Source organism: Felis catus, chromosome B3, assembly GCF_018350175.1.
Source record: "Felis catus isolate Fca126 chromosome B3, F.catus_Fca126_mat1.0, whole genome shotgun sequence".
In the NCBI taxonomy this organism is placed as follows: Eukaryota; Metazoa; Chordata; class Mammalia; order Carnivora; family Felidae; genus Felis; species Felis catus.
The window spans coordinates 20,128,497-20,148,105 of NC_058373.1; the positions used below are offsets into that span (position 1 = coordinate 20,128,497).

Here is a 19,609-nt window from a genome sequence, read left to right on the forward strand (position 1 = left end):
TTTCTGCTATCAAAGACGAAATGAAAGAGTGATCCAAGGAATAGAAAGATTGAGCAACCAAGAAAAAGTTAAAAAAAAAAAAAAAGAATCCCAGTAACGGAGAATTTTGGAGGTAAGACAAAAATGCATGGGCAGCGAAGTTCAAATTTCAGCTGTGCCACTTATTGTGTGACCTTAAACAAGTCACTGGAGTATCTGTTTCTTGGTGTGTACCGTGTGAATGATGCTATCTACCTCATGGGGTCATACCGGGATCAACTGAGATACTGAATACAGAGTGTCTGCCACTGCCACTATGCCTGGATGAATAATGTGTGCTTACTGAATACTAGTGTCTTCCTCACTGCCCCACTCCCATGTGTTTAAAAAAAAAAAAGAGAGATTTATTCTGCAAAAGGTATTTTAATTTGATGCACAGCAAGCGACAGCACATCGAAGACTAGGCTGGCTGGTAAAAGTTAGCAGTGATTAAGAAATGTCCATGGAAAGGCTGGCTTAGTCGGTAGAGTATGTGACTCTTGATCTCACAGTCTTGAGTTCAAGCCCCGTGTTGGGTGTGGAGCTGCTGAAAAGGAAAGGAAAGGAAAAGGAAAACAAAAAAAGGAAAAGTCCGTGGAAGCATGGAAAAATATTTTAGCAAATATATGAAGACTGTGTCTCTATTGAAGCAAGAAGCGGTAACATTTGAAGATGGCTTTTCAGATTGATGGTATACAGGAAGAAAAAAGAAGTCAGCACTAATTGTCTTACCCTCCCATTCTGCTTTTCTCCTGAGCACTTACCAATATCTAATCCACTTCAAATTTTACTTAATATTCATACCTCTTACCTCTCCCACCCCTCACTGGAATTTAAGTTGCATGCGGGCAGGGCTTTTTGTCTGTTCAATTCATTACTAAATTCCCTTTAACTAGTTTCTGATACAAAATAGGTCCTCAAAAGATACATATTGAATAAATGAATTCCTTTAAAATTTTTTTTTAAATATGAAATTTATTGTCAAATTGGTTTCCATACAACACCCAGTGCTCATCCCAACAGGTGCCCTCCTCAGTGCCCATCATCCACTTTCCCCTCCCTCCCACCCCCCATCAACCCTCAGTTTATTCTCAGTTTTTAAGAGTCTCTTATGGTTTGGCTCCCTCCCTAACTTTTTTTTCTCCCTTCCCCTCCCCCATGGTCTTCTGTTAAGTTTCTCAGGATCCACATAAGAGTGAAAACATATGGTATTTGTCTTTCTCTATATGACTTATTTCACTTAGCATAACACTCTCCGGTTCCATCCACGTTGCTACAAAAGGCCATATTTCATTTTTTCTCATTGCCAAGTATTATTCCATTGTATATATAAACCACAATTTCTTTATCCATTCATCAGTTGATGGACATTTAGGCGCTTTCCATAATTTGGCTATTGTTGAGAGTGCTGCTATAAACATTGGGGTACAAGTGCCCCTATGCATCAGCACTCCTGTATCCCTTGGGTAAATTCCTAGCAGTGCTATTGCTGGGTCATAGGGCAGATCTATTTTTAATTTTTTGAGGAACCTCCACACTGTTTTCCAGAGTGGCTGCACCAGTTTGCATTCCCACCAACAGTGCAAGAGGGTTCCCATTTCTCCACATCCTCTCCAGCATCTATAGTTACCTGATTTCATTTTAGCCACTCTGACTGGCATGAGGTGATATCTCAGTGTGGTTTGGATTTGTATTTCCCTGATGAGGTGTGATGTTGAGCATCTTTTCATGTGCCTGTTGGCCATCTGGATGTCTTCTTTAGAGAAGTGTCTATTCATGTCTTCTGCCCATTTCTTCATTGGATTATTTGTTTGTCGGGTGTGGAGTTTGGTGAGTTCTTTATAGATTTTGGATACTAGCCCTTTGCCCAATATGTCATTTGCAAATATCTTTTCCCATTCTGTTGGTTGCCTTTTAGTTTTGTTGATTGTTTCCTTTGCAGTGCATAAGCTTTTTTTCTTCATGAGGTCCCAATTGTTCATTTCTGCTCTTAATTCCCTTGCCTTTGGAGATGTTTCAAGTAAGAAATTGCTGCGGCTGAGGTCAGAGAGGTTTTTTTCCTGCTTTCTTCTCTAGGGTTTTGATGGTTTCCTGTTTCACATTCAGGTCCTTTATCCATTTTGAGTTTATTTTTGTGAATGGTATGAGAAAGTTGTCTAGTTTCATTCTTCTGCATATTGCTGTCCAGTTCTCCCAGCACCATTTGTTAAAGAGACTGTCTTTTTTCCGTTGCATATTCTTTTCTGCTTTGTCAAAGATTAGTTGGCCATACTTTTGTGGGTCCACTTCTGGAGTCTCTATTTTATTCCATTGGTCTATGTGTCTGTTTTTGTGCCAATACCATGCTGTCTTGATGATTACAGCTTTGTAGTAGAGGCTGAAGTATGGGATTGTGATGCCTCCCGCTTTGGTCTTCTTCTTCAAAATTACTTTGGCTATTCAGGGTCTTTTGTGGTTCCATACAAATTTTAGGATTGCTTGTTCTAGTAGCTTCAAGAAGAACGCTGGTGCGATTTTGATTGGGATTGCATTGAATGTGTAGATTGCTTTGGGTAGTATTGACATTTTAACAATATTTATTCTTCCAATCCATCAGCACAAATGTTTTTCCATTTATTTGTATCTTCTTCAATTTCTTTCGTAAGCGTTCTATAGTTTTCAGCATACAGATCTTTTACATCTTTGGTTAGGTTTATTCCTAGGTATTTTATGATTCTTGGTGCAATTGTGAATGGGATCAATTTCTTTATTTGTCTTTCTATTGCTTCATTATTAGTGTATAAGAATGCAACTGATTTCTGTACATTAAATTTTTATCCTGTGACTTTGCTGATGAATTCCTTTTTTTTTTAATGTTTATTTATTTTTGAGAGAGACAGAGCATGAGTGGGGAAAGGGCAGAGAGAGGGGGAGACACAGAATCTAAAGCAGGCTCCAGGCTCCAAGCTGTCAGCACAGAGCCCGGTGTGGGACTCGAGCCCATGAACCATGAAATCATTACCCGAGCCGAAGTCGTCCGACTTAACTGACTGAGCCACCCAGGAGCTCCTGAATGAATGAATTCTTAATAATGCATAACTGGGAAGGAAATTTTTCTGATATTAAATGTAAAAATTAAGATGTGGGAATAATATTGGAGGAGCTATTAGACATGAATATTAGCATCATTTGGCCACCAAATCTGGAAACTTAGGTTTATTCTTTTTCATCACTGGAATGCCTCTTCTGAACATATATTCCCCAATACATTTTGTGAGGAGAGGACACGAGAAAATAAAATTCAGATAGTTTAGTACTCTGGAGATTCATATTTCAGGCTGGCAGTGAACTGGGGCCAGCATTAAAAACCATCTTACTAAGAGATGGCCTGGAAGAGGCAGGGGGATTTTGTTTAACTTTTCCACAATCTTAAATGAGCATGTCAGAATTTCTGCTCAATGTTATGTGAGTTTGCAAATACTAATGTAGTTTCTGCAGTGGCAAAGTGAAGAGCATATGCTACAGAAACTCTAGAGTGGATGGTACTTTTTAATGTTTACTTTGAGAGAGAGAGAGGGAGAGCGAGTGCACATGCACACATGGGGGAGGAGCAGAGAGACGGAGAGAGAGAATCCCAAGCAGGCTCTGTGCTGTCAGCATAGAGCCCAATGCAGGGCTCGATCTCACAAACCGTGAAATCATGACCTGAGTGGAAATCAAGAGTCAGACAGTCAACTGACTGAGCCACCCAAGTGCCCCAAGTGGATGGTATTGTTAAATATAACATACATATATAGTTTTGTGGGTTTTTTTAAGTTGAAGAATATTGTGCTGCCTGATCCATCTATCTTATATCTTCTGGAATTTATTTTCTAGATCAACATTTCATTTTGTTAGTATCAGAGCAACTGCACATGGATAATTGAGACAGAACGTACCTTTACGTAGCAAGAAGATATGTAGATATGGGTTATGACTCCTGAGTGGTGGGCGGGAACCAATAGCAGACATCAGAATGGTTGTCAGACCTTGGGATGCAATAGCTTATAGCTGTTTACAAGATGTGAGGGCATACTATGATCATTGGGTGTGCTATGTATAAGAATTTATATGAAGGTGCTTCTGAAAGCTTATATGCTATCTGTGTTCTGTTTAAATTTTTGCAGTCTCTGTGGAAAAACTGCATGCCTGCAAAGCCTATGCTAGTGTAAGTAAAGGGTAGGGCTGAATGTTTCAGTGTTTTGGCCCCACACTTCTATCTAGTTTGACCTTTTGTGCTCATCAGCTTCCTTTTGTGCCATATCTTTCTTTCTCATTGACTCTGCAAATCCATTAAGGAATATTATATTTACACACAATTTAAATGGACACTAAAGCAGAAAAACAGCCAGACCTGCATTAGTGGCATCTGCAAAAACCCTCTTCTCCAAGAAATTTAGGAAGTAGGACTGTTGGCAGTGTTTGGTTCTGAATCACTACTGTTTAGGAGCCCGGAACTAAGGCCTGTTAGTTCTGCCTGAGGTGGGTGTGAGTTTGCTCAGCTTGCTTCCTTTGGGGGGTTTCTTCTTATAACTGCTGGTGATGAAAGCACTAAGGCGCTGTATTTCCTAGAGCTGCTACAACATTACCACTAACTCACTAGCTTAAAACCGCAGAAATTTATTCTCCCTCTGTTCTGGAGGCCAGAAGTCTGAAATCAAGGTGTCTTCAGAGCCATGCTCCCTTGAAGGCTCTTGGCAAGAGTCCTTGCCTCTTCCAGCTCCTGGGGGCTCCAGGCATTGCTTGCGGCCAGATCACTCCCATCTCTACATCTTCACATAGTCTTCTTGGTGTGTCTGTGTCTCCTCCTCTTCTGCCTCTTCTAAGGGCATTTGTCATTGGATTTAGGGTCCACCTGGATAATCCAGGATGATCTCATCCTGAGACCCTTGACTTAATTACATCTGCAAGGACCCTTTTTCTAAATGGGGTCACATTCACAGGTTCCTGGCTTTAGGAAGAGTGGAGAGAAAGGGCACCATTCAATCCAGTACAGGTACCAAGGCCAGCTCCTTGCTCTCCAGTGGGTGTGAAGCCCAAAAAATTGTTAACTCCTGTCTATTTTATGTGACATGTGAAAAATATTTTCACAATAATTATATTGTTGTCAGTCTTGATTTTTGCATCGAGTGCTCTTAGGAATATTTATATGGATCTTAGTGGGGGAGAAAGAGTATCATTTCATTTTCTTCAGGCTTCTAAATATATTTCTCTTGGTTATTTGATTCAGTAATTATTGAAGGCCATGTGACATCAATTCACTCATTAAAATTTTTTTAATGTTTATTTAATTTTGTGAGAAAGAGAGACAGAGTGTGAGTGGGGGAGGGGCAGAGAGAGAAGGAGACACAGAATCTGAAGCAGGCTCCGGGTTCTGAACTGTCAGCACAGAGCTCGACACGGGGTTCAGACTTACAAACCTTGAGATCATGACCTGAGCCGAATTCAGACACTTAACAGACTGAGCCACCCAGGCAGCCCTCAATTCACTCATTCAAACAGTTGTCCAGTAATCAGATTGTGCAAATAAGAACTGCCATTCATTGAGCTTAGTGCCTGCTGGGCCCAGCATAAGTGATTTCCAAGCATCCTCTCATTAACCTGTAGCACCCCTGTGAGGTAGGTGCTGTATTTTCCCAGTTTTACAGATGAGGTCATTGACCTGCCCAGAGTCACAAATCAGGTCTTACTTATACCAGTGGTTAGGGTTAAAAACACATTTGAGCAGGGACATGACAGTCTAGAAATGAAGAATGACTGAAAACAGGTACAACATGACTGAAAAGTGCCCTATAGGATGTTGTTTCTCCCAGGGTGGCACAGAGCCCCCTCATGAGTCATAGAGGTTCCCCTGATGAGGCGGGAATGTCTCTAATATCCAAGTCCTTTCTCACTGTGTTTTGTTTTTTTTACTTTTTAAAAATTTATTGAGGTATAATTGATATACGGTGTATTACTTTCAGGAGTACAGCATAATAATTCAGTATTTATATATATATAGCCAAGTGATCAGTACAGTAAGTCTAGTTAACATCCATCCCTTTCTTAGTTTCTTTAGTGAGCAAATTGTAGCCAATTATGCACATTATTATTTACAAGTACAGGTAAGGGCCATTTAGATAAACCTTTTAAGTGAACTCTTCAGGTTTTTGAAGTCTGATACTTACAGACAAAAAATTAGGATTTTACTAGCTTTTACTTAAGTGTCCTTCACAAAGATTCAGTATCCTAAAGTCAACTTCCCTGCTGTACTTAGGCACCTGTTCTTATACCCTTGTTTGGGGGGAAGATACTTTGCTATCACCAATTAGTGTTAATCTTGAAATGGTTTGTGGTGTCAATTGGTGATATATTAAAATTAATACCTTGTAGAAGAATTGTTAGATGTTACCTTTGTTGGTAGTTTCTTCTTGTGTAACTACCTTGTTTTTACCATCTTGATGGTTTTTGCTCAATATTTTGTTATTATTGAGATCTTTTCCACTAGAAATTAGAGATGGGCGAGGTAGATAAGCTTGGGAGTTGTCTGTTCCAAGTGAACCATGGTCAAAAATGATTGTGAGCCAAAGCTCCCGAGTTATAAACAAAGTGAGAGGGTGGACCCTGGGTTTCTGCCTTTCAAGCATGCCAGCCATGCCCACAAAAATATGGTGCGAAAATATGAAGGGATTGGAGAGAAGCAGAAATTTTCTTCCCAGTAATCCCCTAGGGATGATTAAATGGAATTCAGAATTAGGAAAAGAAAAAACTTCATTGGAAGCTAAATACTGATTTCCCCAGAGTTCAAGGGAAAATATCTAAGATGCCTGTATCTCAGTTACTAACTTTATTTTCCCTACCATCAAGGGCCGTTCTCCTAAATATTTAGGAAATGAACTCCAAAGTCTGATTTATTCAGTTCAGACCACACCATCAGGTTGAAGGAGAGTGGGGCCCTGGGACTAAAAAATACTCCTTATACTCCAGATCGGGAAGAACTGTCCTTGGTGGGCGTTTTGTATCCAAGTACAGCCCTTCTTACCTGAGTTGTAATATACCTCTGTATTATTATTATTATTTTTAAGTAGGCTCCACACCCAGTGAGGAGCCCAACATGTGGCTTGAACTCACGACCCTGAGATCAAGACCTGAGCAGAGATCAAGAGTCAGATGCTTAACCAACTGAGCCACCCAGGTGCCCCATACCGCTATATTCTTATGAATGTCCAGCAGAAAACGATTTGAACGCACATATCCCTGCCCCAGGACAAGTATTAATTCTCAAAAACTGTAGTAAAACAAAGGAGTAGTGACATCTTAAATTCCCTAAACCTCAAGACCCCTTCTGCTTATCTATGATTTGTTATTTATCCTCCCAAACAAATGCTGTCATCTTCATTGATATTAACAAATAAGTCCTCTTGTTAACATCCTTCTTCAGGCAATGTCAAACTGTATATCACATATGGACTAGATAACAACTGTTGCTGCATAGAAGTAGAGAAACTATAAAACTAAATTGCGCTGTATCACTCAGATTAAATAAGTATTTCCACATGAGTTACTACTGAAATATTCGCTATCTCTATGATTAACAGTCTGTATTGTTTTTTCTTTTTTTTTTAATGTTTGTTTATTTTGGGGGTGGGGAAGAGCATGAGCAGGAGAGGGGCAGAGAGAGAGAGGGAGAGACAGAATCCAAAGCAGGCTCCAGGCTCTGCACCATTCAGTGCAGAGCTTGATGCAAGGCTCAAACCCATGAACTGTGAGATCATGACTTGAGCCGAAGTCAGACGCTTAACCGACAGAGTCTCCCAGGTACCCCACCATTCTATTTATTACCTGGAACTGTGTTTATTCCTTTTCCCTTTTTCCCACCAAAGAAAAGGGGGTCATTACCGAATCATATGCTTTTTAACAGTTGACCTCCTAGCTTCACAAAGACCTGGTCAAAACTTTACAGTTACTGAAATTACTGGGTAGGAGCCTGGTTCTATGTGTAGACAAGGCACCTTCCTTCTGCCAAGTCTGTGGGTGGGGTGGGTACAGACCTGATGTTCCCCTGCTATGCCCAATTCAGCTTTACTCCTTAATAAATGTTTCTATTATGATCCTGGTAGGGAAGGGAAAAAGCCATCCTTCTAGTTATATTTAGGATGTTTTTTTTTTTTTTTTCTGTTTTACATTGTCACTGGCCTCAGTATTACATTGAGGTAAGTCTGATGAATTTCTTGGCTGTCATTTATAAATTTGGTATATGTAAATTCTTCTCATAGGTTTTAGATTTGGACAAAAGGTAAATAGTGATGTCTTTCTAAGTCAAATGAGAGGAAAATTTGTGACAGATGTCTTTTGTCAGAAAAGCTTATATTAATACCTTGTAATATGATTATGCCACATAATCAGTGCTATCAAAGTTAAGTGGGAGAAAGGAGACAAAGAAAATTTATGACTTATACAATGTTTTACAACTATTTTTTTTCCTATATGCCCTCTTTTCTTAAGTGAAATTCTTTGTTTTCATGGAAGCTTTTACTCTGCAGAGAAGAGAACAAAACTGTACAGCATACCACTTTTTTTTTGTATTGAAAATAATGAAAGAGACATCATCAGAATTTTATTCTGGGAGGTGACTTAAAAGGTGTTCTCATTGGCAATTCAGTAAAATAACAAATATATGAATTTAAAAAGCCACAAGAAAAATAATAACAATCTGAGCAAACAACAACGAATACCATCAGTGGACCAGCATTTTTGAGGAATCTCTGAAATGTACTTAGTAGATCGGATGAATCTACTAAGAGAAAAGCCTTGCAGGAACCACTGCCTATAGGACTTTTGCACAAAGAGAGGTTGATAGCTTGAAGCAGCATTCAGGGATGGAGGAAGCAGAGGACATTTGGGGAATTAATCAGATTCAATGCACTAGGTTGATTGACCCCTTTGCCTCACTAATTTGTGATAAGTTGTGGGCAGCAGTGTGGCTTTCTTGCTTACTAAAGCAGTGAATGTGGGCTCTTGGTCCAGGGAGACTGTACCTAAGATGGCTACTGAATCCTTTGACCCAGAAGAGAAGTTGCATGTCCCAGCAGCATGCCCCGTCTCGCTGCCAGAGTTTCCAAAGGTAGGCCACGGTAAATGCTGCAGTATGGAAACAGATGTTCTAGAATAGAAATATAAGTGGGCAGTAAAAATCACCAAACAGTTGGAGGAAGCCAGTATTAACAGAATTACCATACTCAACAAACAAAAGAACTAATCCCTGAGAAAATAGAAAAACCTTGGATTAACATGGTTATTTTCAGAAAGATGCAAGAGAGTACTGTATTAATAAAAAAAAAGCATACTAGACACTTTAGAAATTTAAACTTGACTCACTGAAGTGAAAGAAAATGGCTGAATTGACAAAATTGAAAAGCAAGTTAGCAATCTGGAGGAGTAAGCTAAAGAATCCCAAAAGAACAAAGGGATCAAAAGTGTGAAAGAGAAGTTAGGAAACCTTGAAACTATTTCCAAGAAAAGGTAGGGCTTTTGGTAGGGTTGTAATAGTGCTGTAAAAGAAGAGAAATGAAGGTGTGTTAAATGTCATTTCTTGTGTGAGAAGAGATGAGAATACCTATGAACCCTAGATGTTGATAGAAATATTTCAGATTAAATATATATGTATGTACATATATATTTATGTATGTATGTATCTACATACATATAAATATGTAAATATTATATGTGTGTATAGTTAGCTAGAGTCAGAGTTGCCCTAATAAGATGTAGGACTTTGAAATTACTAATTGGAAGGGAGAAGGTCTAGGGGTGGGTAGAGACTAAGAAAACTCAGTCATACTAAAAAGGTAGGAAAAATATGGAAATAGGAAAAGTAGGAAAGAAGAAAGCATTTAAATTAAAAACAAAAACAAAAACAAACCAGGGGTTCCTGGGTGGCTCAGTCGGTTAAATGGCCACCTCTTGATTTCGGCTCAGGTCATGATCTCACGGTTCATGAGATCCAGTCCCGAGTTGGGCTCTATGCTGACAGCATGGAGTCTGCTTGGAATTCTCTCTCTTCCTCTCTGTCTGCCCCTCCCCTGCTTGCACCCTCTCTCTTTCCCTTTCTCTCAAAATAAGTAACTACAAAACCAAACTAAACCAAACCAAACAGAACAACAACAACAACAACAACAAACCAAAATTGTGTATTGATTTCAGCTCAGGTCATGGTCTCACAGTTGTGAGATGGAGCCCCATGTAGGATGAAGCCTTCTTAAGATTCTCTCTCTCCCTCTTCCTCTGCCCCTCTCTCTCACTCACATTCTGTCTCTCAACAATAGCAATAACAACAACAAAATAAAAAACCACCACAAACCGTAAAAGAACATGGCAGGAATAAATCTAAACATGAATAAATTTGAATGGATTCAGTTTCTGTCAAAAGATACTTATTCTTAGATTTAGTAAAAAAGAAAACAGACCCCTGGGTGGCTCAGTTGGTTGAGCATCTAACTTCCGCTCAGGTCATGATCTCAGAGTCTATGAGTTTGAGCCCTGTATTGGCTCAGAGTCTGCTTTGGATCCTGTGTCCCCTCTCTCTACCTCTCCTCTACTTGTGCTCTCTCACTCTCAAAAAATAATAATAATAACACTAAAAAGAAGAAAGGAAACAGTCCAGCTACATGCTGAAAAGAGTTAACAAAAGTTAAAGTATAAGTTAAAGGAGGAGGGGTGGGGAGAGACAGGCAGATACTTGTCAAGGTTGAAAATATCAGCACAGAAAAAGATAAGCCAAGAAAAGGGTAATATAAAAATGTAGATGTGGGGGTCCCCTGGGTGGCTCAGTGGTTAAGTGTCCAACTTTGGCTCAGGTCATGATTTCACAGTCTGTGAGTTTGAGTCCTGCTGACAGCTCAGAGCCTGGAGCCTGCTTCAGATTCTTTGTCTCCCTCTCTCTGTGCCCTCCCCCACTCACACTCCGTCTTCTCTCTCTCTCTCTCTCTCTCTCTCTCCCCCCTCCCCCGTCTCTCAAAAATAAATAAACATTTAAAAAAACTTAAAAATATAGATGGGGAAATTATTAGACAAAATAGCATTTAAGGTAAAATCTTTAATTGAAACAGATTTAAAAAAATTTTTTTTTAATGTTTATTTATTTTTGACAGAGAGAGAGAGAGAGAGAGAGAGAGAGAGAGACAGAGCATGAGTGGGGGAGGGGCGGCAAGAGAGGGAGACACAGAATCTGAAACAGGCTTCAGGCTCCGAGCTGTCAGCACAGAGCCTGATGCGGGGCTCGAACTCACAGACCGCGAGATCATGACCTGAGCCGAAGTCAGACGCTCAACCGACTGAGCCGCCCAGGCACCCAGAAACAGAGACTTTTTTTTTTTTTTAACATTTTATTTATTTTTGAGACAGAGAGAGACAGAGCATGAACGGGGGAGGAGCAGAGAGAGAGGGAGACACAGAATCGGAAGCAGGCTCCAGGCTCCGGGCCATCAGCCCAGAGCCCGACGCGGGGCTCGAACTCACGGACCGTGAGATCGTGACCTGAGCCGAAGTCGGACACTCAACCGACTGAGCCACCCAGGCACCCAGAAACAGAGACTTTTAATATGATAAAAGGTTAAATCCCTAAAAAGATATGAATTATAAACATTAAGGCATCTAATAAAACAGATTTGAAATATATAAAGGAAAAACCAATGTATAAAGGTCAGTTGTCAGATCCATATTCACGTTGGGACTGTGTAATGGTCTTTTTTTTTTTTTTTTTTTACAGAAAGCAGCAATTCAGCAAGACAAATATAATGAAGGACATGGAGAAGTTGAGTTATAAAATAATAAAATAAAATTATTAAATCACCCTTATATTTAAGGACAACTGCCCCCCACCCCCCCATAGGAACATTCTTGTATACTGTTGATGGAAGTGTAAATTGCTAAAGCCATTTTGAAAAGCAGTGCCTAGCAATACCTAGAAACCTCTGACCCTGCATTTTACTTCTAGGAGTCTTTCCTAAGTAAATACTGTGTTTGTACCCAAAGATGTAAGATATGTTCATTGCTTTATTATTTGATAGCAAACATTTGGAAACTAAATTAAATACCCATTGGTAGAGGAGTGGTTGAATAAATTGTGATACACCTATACAATGGAATACTGTTTAGCCATTAAACAAATGAAATAGAGCTGGGTTATTATGGGAAGAGCCTCAAGAAAATTAAGTGAAAAAATAAGGTGCAGGACAATGTGAACAATTTGGTCACTTTGCTGAAAAGTTTTGAAAGGAGATTAACACATATGTGGATGAGCAAGAACATTTATTTGGGAGGTTATACAAAGAACTGTTAATGGTGATTGTCCTTAGAAAAAGGGGTGGGGAGGGGTGCCTGGGTGGCTCAGTCGGTTAAGTGTCTGACCCCTGAAATAGTTGGTTAAGTAATTCTTGATTTCGACTCAGGTTATGATCTCACTGTGAGATTGAGCCCTGAATCGGGCTCTGCACTGAGCGTGGAACCTGCTTGGGATTCTTTCCCCTCTTCTCCAGCCTCTTATGCATGCGTGTGCACACTTGTGCTCTCTCTTTCAAAATAAATAATCAGTTAAAAAAAGAGATGGGGATTTGGGATGGGGGGGGAGAGGAAGGCTTTACTTTTCACTTTTGTATCTTTTCATACTCTTTAAATGTCATAACTATAGGGATATGGCACTTTTACTTTAAATGCAGTCATACCTAGAATACTCTATTTTATGATATTTACTCCCATCTTATTATATAAGTCAAATTTACTTTGCTGATAGTTCATTCTCTGTGTTCTTGTCAAGCAACAAGAGGCCTATTTGATCTCTTTCAGACAACAAAATCTTAAATACAAAATATTAAGTAGGTCAGGAAAGTTAAAAAGTATATGAAGATAGGATGTATACAAGCAGGAAACCTGACCATAAAATAAGGAAACTGATTTTGATAAGCCATACTTCCCAGTCGGTCTTACTACTTAAAACCTTTGTCATCTCTAAGACGATAATCCACTAAGCAGTTTCCTCCCAGGTTCCCAGGGCACCTGCTAAGGCTGCCAGCAGAAGTGGCACAGAAACGATTGAACACATGACAGTCTTGAGTGTGTGTATACATATACAAGCATGTATGCTGATGTGCATCTGTAGATAACTTAGATTATTTACCACTTCTTTTTATCTGTATTTTCGTTGTTCTGTAATCATGGTGAACTGAGTGTTGACTGTCAATGTTTAAAATTTTTAAAGTAATTTTCCTGATTAAAAAAGCATGCTGAACGGTGTCTGTGGTTGTACACAAGGAGAGCTGACTTGCATTGGGCGTGCCAGGCGCTGGGCTGAGTGCTCCATATAAAGAACTACCCAGCAGGAAGCAGATACCTCCCAGTTACCTAGGAAACTTCAGTCTGGCTTTAATTGCTTCTTTGATGGTCACAGCGTTGACTTTTAGTAAATCTTAATGTAGAAACGTTTGAACCCTGTCAAGAAAAATTTCTAAACCAGCAAACTGCTGAGAAATACTTAGAAAGGGTATCTGATGGGAGGTAGCTCGGCTGTGGTTCTTAGCTTCTTGGTTGAAAAAAAGGAGCCTGAGGTTTCCAAAGCTGTCCTCAAGTAAATACTTATTTCATACCCGAGAAATGTGTTTCACTGTAAACCTAAATGTGTTTCCTCTTCTTTCAGGGTAACGCCATCCTCTGAAAATCCGAATGGTGCTACTTCTAGCGTCAGCCAAGGAAAACCTTCTTTAAGACGAATAAAAGGGAGACTCCACAGAAGCAAAAGCCTTGATAGCATCGATTTCTGTGAACTCACTGTAAGTGGACTGTTCATTAATTTTTTTTTATTTTTCAAAAAATATGAAAATTTTGATTCCATTATTTTTATTTTCATAAAAAACACAACAGTCTTATTTGTTGTGAGCATTTTTTTAACAATGAAAACTGTTTTATCCAACAGGTTACCAATCAGAACGCTTTGTTAACTGGTATCCTTTTGAAACATTTATAATAAATGATTCTGATTCAAAGACCAAGATAAAGAAATACTCCCTGAACTCTACAGCAAAAATTAAATTAAGTTCAGTGGACTGTTAATGTAAATGTCTTAGGAATTTTCAAATCCACAGGTTGGCATAAGTAGAGATCTGAGTATTTGATTAACCCCAGACACCCAACTTCCTGGCAGTGCCAGAAAATAGTGTTACTTTGATATTGTTAGGACAGATCCTGGTTTAGTTAATCCTGGTGCTTTCTATTCTAAGTGATTAACGTTAGTGGATATATATATATACATACACATATATATATGTGTGTGTGTGTATATATGTGTATATATATATATGTACACACATATATATGTGTGTGTATATATATGTACACACACATATATATGTGTGTATATATATATGTACACACACATATGTGTGTGTGTATATGTACACACACATATATATACGTATATATATATGTGTACACACATATATATATGTGTATATATATTCCAGGCCAAATGACAGGTTTTCCTGTGGGTATGTGGTACATTCATGCATGTTTTTAGAGGAACACACGGGCACTGTCAGCCCCCACTGTCCTTTGCTATTAGTTATATTGTCTTACTCCATAAGAGATACTGCAGTTCTATAAAGGACATAGAATTTTCTTTGCAATAAGAAAATTTCAAATTTATGTATCGTAGGGTTCAGTGGCCAGTGAATGGATATTTATGATGTTTAGTAGACCAGATGTGTTCACTTCTTCCCTTTGAGCTCTGACAGTTTCTGAATTGTAAAAGTACCAGTAACCATACCTGTTTCAAACAGTGGTAACAAGGCCTTTCTTTCTTGAGGATGAGACTTCTGCATCTTTTATCTATAGTTCATGAAAACAAAAGTTCAGTAAATGTGGATACTCTATTTTTTTATTTTAATAATTGCTCTTATTAAAATAATTATACTTGATTTTGCCTGAAAGTGTTCTTGACCATTTTATCACATAAGACATCAGAAGGTGAAACGTGACCTATCAGAAGACATAAAGCAATAACTGAGAAAAGGAATAAAAAGACAGTAAATTTTTGTTAAGTAAACCTAACAATTAAAATGACTGAAGGAAACATAATTATAGTTTAAAATAAAGCAAATTGCTTTTCAAAAGTGAAACACTGAGTTGAGAAGCAAATTTGAATTACTTTTTGGAATATAAAAATGGAAATTGGAATTTCATCAGTTTTTTTTATGGTATTAAACATTGTCATTACTGAAGGATAGTCCAATAACTAATAAATTTGGCATGTCATAAAATATGTTTGCTTGCTGAATCAGTCTCTGTGGTTGTGGAAGAGGTTAAAACATCTGTAGAATGTGACAGAAAAAAAGCTTTACTTCACGTAATATTGCTTTCAGTATCCCAGAAATAGAAATAGATTATTTCAGCTATAAGGAAAAGTTGGCAAGTAGAGTTATCTCTTTATCATGATGAATACGTTTTAAAATTATTGATAATTCATTCATTCCCTGCCTTATTCGATGCAAGAGTTGATCTGGCTCAAGTGAGTACACAGTTCAAGCAAGGAAAAATAACACTACCCAGGTGCAGTTAACATCTGCAGAATTAATTTCTTTCTTTTTGATGATCTTTCCTATTTGACTTTATCTCAAAAGTGAAATGTCTTAGTATCCCCAGAGGGAAGGTATTTGACTTTGAGGTTAAGAGGAAGAGGTAAATTGAGGTTTACGGAAGGTCCATTCCAGGGAGGAGCATGTGTTCTGGTGTAATAGTTTATTCAGCTTCAAGGACTGTGTTTGTGGTTTTTGCCTTCTGGAGGGTACATTGGAAGGTCGTGGACTGGACTTTGGTATACTGATATTTCATCTCAGTAATGAGTTTATATTAATGAAATGTAATTACAGTTGGCCCTGGACAATTGCAGAGGTTAAATGCGTCAACCCTCTATGCAGTCGAGAATCCATGTATAACTTCACTCCCCAGAAACTTAACTACTAATAATACCCTACTATTGACCAGAAGCCTTACCAATAACACAAATAATCCATTAACATGCATTCTGTATGTCCCATGTATTATATACTTTATTCTAATAATAAGCTAAGCTAGAAAAGATGTTATTAAGAAAATCATAAGAAAGACAAAATGTATTCATAGTACTGTATTGTAAAAACTGCATGTATAAGTAGACCCATCATTTCACACCTGTGTTCAAGGGTCACCAGGACTGCAATCAATTAGACTTTTTTACAATTTGAGTTCATTTTCCTTCTCAGGTTTTTGCAATAACGGGTGATAGGATAGCAATCTTCAAAGATTTTTAGATTCTTAGAAATTTTTACAATGGTCATGTTCCATTTTTAGGAAAGCAATAAACTGATTTTCCAAACAATAAAGAAATTAAAAAAAAAAAGAGCCTAACAGCTTGGCTACTCCCACCCACTGCCTACCATAAGCTATGGCAATTAATATTATAATATCCAAAATACATACGGGCATAGAGCATCTTTGGCATGGAGATGAAAAGGATGTTTTTCCCCTCCACTTTTAAAATTCTGTCTTTTTAAGAGAAGGAAGTACACTTCAGTAGATTAGAAGAGAGTGTCATGGGAGGTGAAAGGGATTCAGATCTGATCCTCTAACACAGTTGACTGTAATGTAATTGTAGAGAACCACATTTTAAAGCCTCAGCCACAGTGTCTAAAGGACAGTTATTTGGTAAATGATGTTCAATTACACAGGAATAGATAATTCTCGTCCCCTTTAGAAAATAGTTTAGCCACTGTAGGTATCTCTAGTTCAAAAAAGACTAAAAACTTTGTCATACACTATTTTCAAGTTGTAAAACTTTTTATTAGATGTATGGCTTCCTTTGAAAACCTTAAACTAGAAAGACTTAAGCTTAGTGCATGATCTCCTATCATGGGCAAAGATCAAATTTGCATGACCAACTGAATAATATTTATATTTTTATCTTTGCATTTTACTTTTAACTTTGCCTAAGGAAAAAAATACAATTTTTATTGCTTTTGGAAAAAACATAACAAATGGAACAAGAGGTTCAGTTGCTATGCATTCAAGGTTCCAGTTTCTGGCTGAGAAGCCTCAGGTTCCAGCTGAGATGGTTGGCTTGGGTCCCGGGTGTCAGATTGATGCCATTTCACTCCTGGGGAGAGGTGATTGTTTCAGCTTTCTCTGTGGGGATTAAATGGGATGGGCATTCTAGTTCGTTTTGTAAACCCTACAGCATAAATGACTGACTTCCTAGCTCACTGGAGGAGACTGGAATCCATCCAGTCTCACTAGTTCCATGAGACAGTGTCCCAGAGAGACTTGGTAAAATTTTCTTAGGCAAGGCCTGGACTAGACAAGTCTGTTATGAACACATGTTTTGACTGGAAGACCTGTGCCTTTGTTTAACACTTTAATGGGTGCAATGCTCTAAAACCATGTCACAAGTTCCTTTTTTTTTCCCCTGGAGGTAATGGAGTGATATATTGATAATCAATATGAAGAAGAAAAGTAACCATTTGTTTTTAGCTTCATTTAATGTTTAAATGCTTAGCTATTCCATTCCACTCTGGTGTTATTGCCTATTTGTCTTTTTTTATTTATTTGGGGGAAGGTTGGGAAGAACATACAAGTTGGGGAGGGGCAGAGAGAGAGGGAAAGAGAATCCCAAGTAGGCTCCAAGCTGTTGGTGCAGGGCCCGATGGGGGGCTTAATCCCACAGACCATGAGATCATGACCTGAGCTGATATCTAGAGTTGGACGCTTAACTGACTGAGCCACCCAGGCGCCCCTGTTGTTTAGGGTGATCAGGTTGCCTTTACTCTTCTGTCCTTTCCTCCCTCTCAGATTCTAAGTGTATAGTCAAAACATTTTAAGTGATAATTTAAAAATTCAACAGATTGCTTGAAATTTTACAGCTTCTCTTGATTATACATCCTCCCTAAAACAGGAAAATGGAGCCAGTTGAGTAGGATTCATTCAGTGGGGGAAAGCTATCTTGAATACAGACTTAAGCAATTTATTTCCTGCTTGTGGGTGTAAATCTAGACTGCTAATTTTCTCTGTCTGCCAACAGACAAATACTACAAAAAGTTTTATGCACAATAAAGAGAAACAGTGAACCAATTAATAGTTTATGGCTATGTTCCCTTAGCCTTGGATGAAAGACAGTTTCAGTCATTACTGAGTACTATTAGGCAAAAATGATACATTTCAAAATCTTTAGAGGATTTTTTTTTCATGAGAAGAAAAATATATGATAATAAGATATTATTTGGGGTATTATATTTTTGTACATTTCTAGGCTAATAAGTCCCATTTCACTGCTGCCTGAATATAAGGTAGTTCTAAGGTGTTTTTGATGATCAGTGATTTTTCACATTTGAAAAAAAGTACTTTTTTCTCATGATGAAGAGGAGTCTCCAATTAGGCCCCTAGAAAATATATATAGCCTATGGAGATATCAATGATAGATGTTTTCTCCTTCTCCCTCTACCTTCAAGACCTCTTTTATGATCTGTGGGACACTGAGAGATTCTGGAGCCCTGTTTTATAACTAAATATTTATTTGACTTTGAACATATACCAAGTTTGCTTTCTTCTTGGCATTATTGAGTACCTGACTGGTGAATAAGTAGCTGGGTGCTACAAGGTGAGAAAATGGTAGAGGGTGAACATGTGAAGGGACACTGAACACCTAGTTATCCTGCCTCCTACTTTGTTGGGAGGGGACCAGCCACTTCTCCTCTTTCTCGTTCCCACTTGATTAGCACTGCCCACATCACCAGTTGATATGAAAGCCTAGAAGAAACAGCAGTGAGCACTGGAAGCCCCTTTTGTTCTGGGTGCACAGATGTTCTTTCCATCCTGAGCTCTAGTGACTTGGGCATCTTTCTGTTCACTTTTACATATCTCTGTGTCATTACAGATGCTGGCCCCAAGACCATTGACACATCTCCTCACTGTGCCCTCAACTCTTATTGCTTGTTTTGTTTCTGACTGTATCATGGGCTTCAACTCTGCAGAGACCGGGAACATTTCTTTTATGTTTCCCATAATGCTAAGCATATCAGATCTTATGCCCATTAAATATTTGTTGGTTGACTGACTACTTCATTACTGTAGCAGCTCAGTAAAGAAAAGCTTAGAGACCATTAAATGTTAAAAGTGGTGGGTATTGAGAGAAGTAAGAGGAGATATAAAATAATGTAACTCATTTGATATGGAGTCAAATAAAGTAACCAACTTTCTCTATTCACTTTTCTTTTGGGAAACATGCCTGAATACCAAGGAATAAAGGGGAGCTTTTTTGAATAGCCAAAGTAGATACTGTGGTCCCATTAGAGGTAGTGGAGGTGGAGGTGGAGGTGGTGGTATTGGCAATGGAGGTAGAAGTGATGATGGAGATGGAGGTGGTGGCAGTGGTACTGGTGGTAGTGGTGGTGGGCGTGCGGAGGTGGCAATACTGGTGGAGGTGGTGGAGGCTTTGGTGTTGCTGATGGTGGTAGTGATAGAGGCAGAAGTGATGATGGAAGTCAAGGCGGTGGTGCAGGTGGAGGTGATGATAAAG

At 38.7% G+C, this 19,609-nt stretch overlaps 1 protein-coding gene across 14 annotated transcripts in view; it reads left to right on the forward strand.

Moving 5' to 3' along the window:
* The window catches only part of TJP1 (tight junction protein 1), a 370,447-nt gene that overhangs the window by 124,490 nt on the left and 226,348 nt on the right, over positions 1 to 19,609 (forward strand). For all 14 annotated transcript variants that reach the window (XM_045058902.1, XM_045058903.1, XM_045058904.1 and 11 more), the window contains one exon: positions 13,706 to 13,838. In XM_045058902.1, the coding sequence (XP_044914837.1) occupies positions 13,706 to 13,838 (133 nt within the window). The remainder of the gene's footprint in view (positions 1 to 13,705; positions 13,839 to 19,609) is intronic.